The following is a 2,629-nucleotide window of genomic DNA, read 5'->3' as shown; positions in this document are numbered from 1 at the left end:
AAAGTGACAATCCGCAAATCTAGCGGTAAAGAAATCGCCTGTCAAGGGCTCTAAAAAGCGTATAATAGATGGGCATTCATAACCGACATATATGCCCATCCTTCGTTGAGGACCCATTTTGGTACGTTGTAGCGGCGTAACTAGCACGTAAATTGCATACCCAAATACGCGTAAGTACGAAACGTCAGGTTCGTACTCAGTCAGCAGCTGTAACGCGGAGTAAGGTTGGCTAGCAGTGGGCCTCAACCGGACCAACATGGCTGCATGCAAGATTGCATAGCCCCACGCAGAAATTGAAAGCTTGGTGAGCATAACCAAGGTTCGTGCGATCATTTGTAATCTTTTAATGAACGCTTATGCGAGACCATCCTGGGTGTGTACATGGGGAACTCGATGTTCAACATTAATCCCAAGGGACATGCAATAATCATTGAAAGTTTTCGATGTAAACTCTTCGGCATTATCAAGTCTTCTGGACTTTATAGGATAATCCGTATGGTGAGCCTTATGGGTGAAAAGTTTAGCAAAAGCAGCGTTTCTTGTGGACAATAGTGTAACATGTGATCACTTTTTTAATGCATCAACCAAAACCATGAAATATTTAAATGGTCCATATGGTGGTTGGATAGGTCCACAAATATTCCGTTGTATCATTTGCAGGAAAAGGATGGAGTCTTTACTAGTCTTTGCATATGATGGTCTAGTATTCAACTTTCTGAGCGAGCAAGTTTGGCATAGTGTGTCACTAAACACAAGATCCTTATTAGTAAAGGGATGCCCGTGTGATGAATTAAGGATACGGCGCATCATACTTTGACCTGGGTATCCCAACCGATCATGCCATAGAAAGAAACTGCTCGAATTGGTTAACTTCTAGTTAACTATGTTATTGGCCTCAATCGATCTAATGGTGGTCAGGTAAAGACTGCTCGAGAGACATTTCGATTTCTCCAATGTATGCTTCTGGCCATACAAATTGGAGGTTATGCAAAGATATTCCACTCCATTTTCCTCAGTGGTTTCAACGTGATAACCGTTGGCTCGAATATCCTTATAACTCAACAACGTTCTTTTGGAACTTGGAGAATATAAGGCCTCATTAATGGTAATTCAGTACCATTGGACAACATAAAAATGAGTTTTGCCATGGCCCTCTATCAGGTTGGATTGGCCTGATATGGTTGTCACAGAGGTATGAGTAAGCAATAAGTTTGAAAAATACTTCTGATCTTGAAGTATGGTGTGCGTAGTAGCACTGTCTGTCAGACAACAAACTTCCCCACTAAACATGCTTATTCATAAATTTTATTCAATGAATCACATATATGAAAATAACTTGATTGAATTAAATAATATTCGAGCATAACCAAATTTCCAAAACAAATAATCCAAATAAGAAAAACATTATTCAGAAAATAAATACGACACAAGTGCCGATCATATCCATGTCATAGAGTTTCTAGTCCTCGAAGTGTCCAGTAGCAGCCTGGAAATCAGTGACCTCTAAGGTGGTAACCATAGGAAATGATCCCTCAACGAGATTGGTCTCTCGAGTTCCGCGACTGGCATGATACTCATTTACAGCTTGCGCTGATGCACGGCAAATGTTAGACCAATGATCAGCTCCTCCACATCGGTAACAAAGATCATTCTGATTCTGATTTTGGTTCTGATTCTGGTGACGACGGGCCGGACCAGTGTTCCTCTCATTTCGAGTTCTTGGGGCCGAGAGACCGTGGTTCCTACCATGTGCGCCATGGCCACGTTGGTCTCGGTCATATAGGTCATTCCTCTGAGAACCTTTCCTTCCATATCTCGAGCGGTCGGACTTTGTGCCCTTTCCATGACCTCGGTATCCTCTTTCACGGTTTGAATCGCGATGAGCAACAGCGTTTGCTTCAGGCAATGATGCTGCTTTAGTACCAACAGGTCGGGCTTGATCATTCCTCATTAATAAGTTGTTCTTTTCAGCGAGCAACAAAGTAGTGATCAATGCTGAGAACTTGGTAAAATTTATATCCCTGTATTGTTGCTGCAGGACAAAATAGGAGGCAGGGAAGGTGAAGAAAGTCTTCTCCAATAGGTCAGCTTTGGTGAGCTCCTCCCCACAAAATTTGAGGAGCGACTGGATCCAGCAGATCTCCGAATTATACTCATTCACGAATTTGAAATTCTAGAAACGAATGTTTTGCCAATCATGTCTTGCTTCAGGCAAGAAAATGGTTTTCTGATGGTCAAACCGCTCTTCCAGAGCGACCTAAAGAGCTCGTGGATCCTCTTCAGCGAGGTACTCAACTTGAAGTGCTTCCTCCATATGCTTCCTAATGAAGATCATGACACTTGCCTTAAGAGACTCTGCAACAACATTGTCTGCATTGATTGTCAACCTCATCTTCTTGGCAGTCAAATGAAGCTTAACATCTTGAGTCCACTTTAGATAGTTTCTTCCGGAAACTTCCAAAGCGACAAAATCAAGCTTGTTGAGATTTGACATTCTTTGGTTGAAAGGAACAAATAATCATAATTAGTGCTTTGGGCAATAACATCCATAAGCAATAAATAAGAACTTCAAGTTCTATAACATAGTATAGACATGTAAAATCTACTGGTTTTATCATGTATGGTGAAT

At 41.5% G+C, this 2,629-nt stretch overlaps 1 protein-coding gene across 1 annotated transcript; it reads right to left on the bottom strand.

Annotated features, from left to right (window-relative positions):
• Nucleotides 1–1,459: 1,459 nt before the first annotated feature.
• On the bottom strand, nt 1,460–2,392 carry LOC147286289 (uncharacterized). Its single transcript, XM_086240735.1, has 2 exons — nt 2,345–2,392; nt 1,460–2,173 (listed from the first exon to the last, which is right to left on the bottom strand). Exons 1-2 carry the CDS (start codon nt 2,390–2,392, stop codon nt 1,460–1,462), a joined length of 762 nt encoding a protein of 253 aa, XP_086096861.1.
• Between the last annotated feature and the right edge of the window lie 237 nt (nt 2,393–2,629).

The sequence above is a fragment of the Dryas octopetala genome, chromosome 4, assembly GCF_963921425.1.
Source record: "Dryas octopetala chromosome 4, drDryOcto1.1, whole genome shotgun sequence".
NCBI lineage: Eukaryota > Viridiplantae > Streptophyta > Magnoliopsida > Rosales > Rosaceae > Dryas > Dryas octopetala.
Note: the sequence above shows the minus strand (reverse complement) of the source record. Positions and strands in the feature narration are given on the sequence as shown.

Coding starts and splice junctions, on each gene's coding strand:
- LOC147286289 (XM_086240735.1), bottom strand. CDS start 2,392: ATGAGGTTGACAATCAATGCAGACAATGTTGTTGCAGAGTCTCTTAAG. Junction 2,174..2,344: donor TTGTTGCAGAGTCTCTTAAG/GCAAGTGTCATG, acceptor ATTCGTTTCTAG/AATTTCAAATTCGTGAATGA.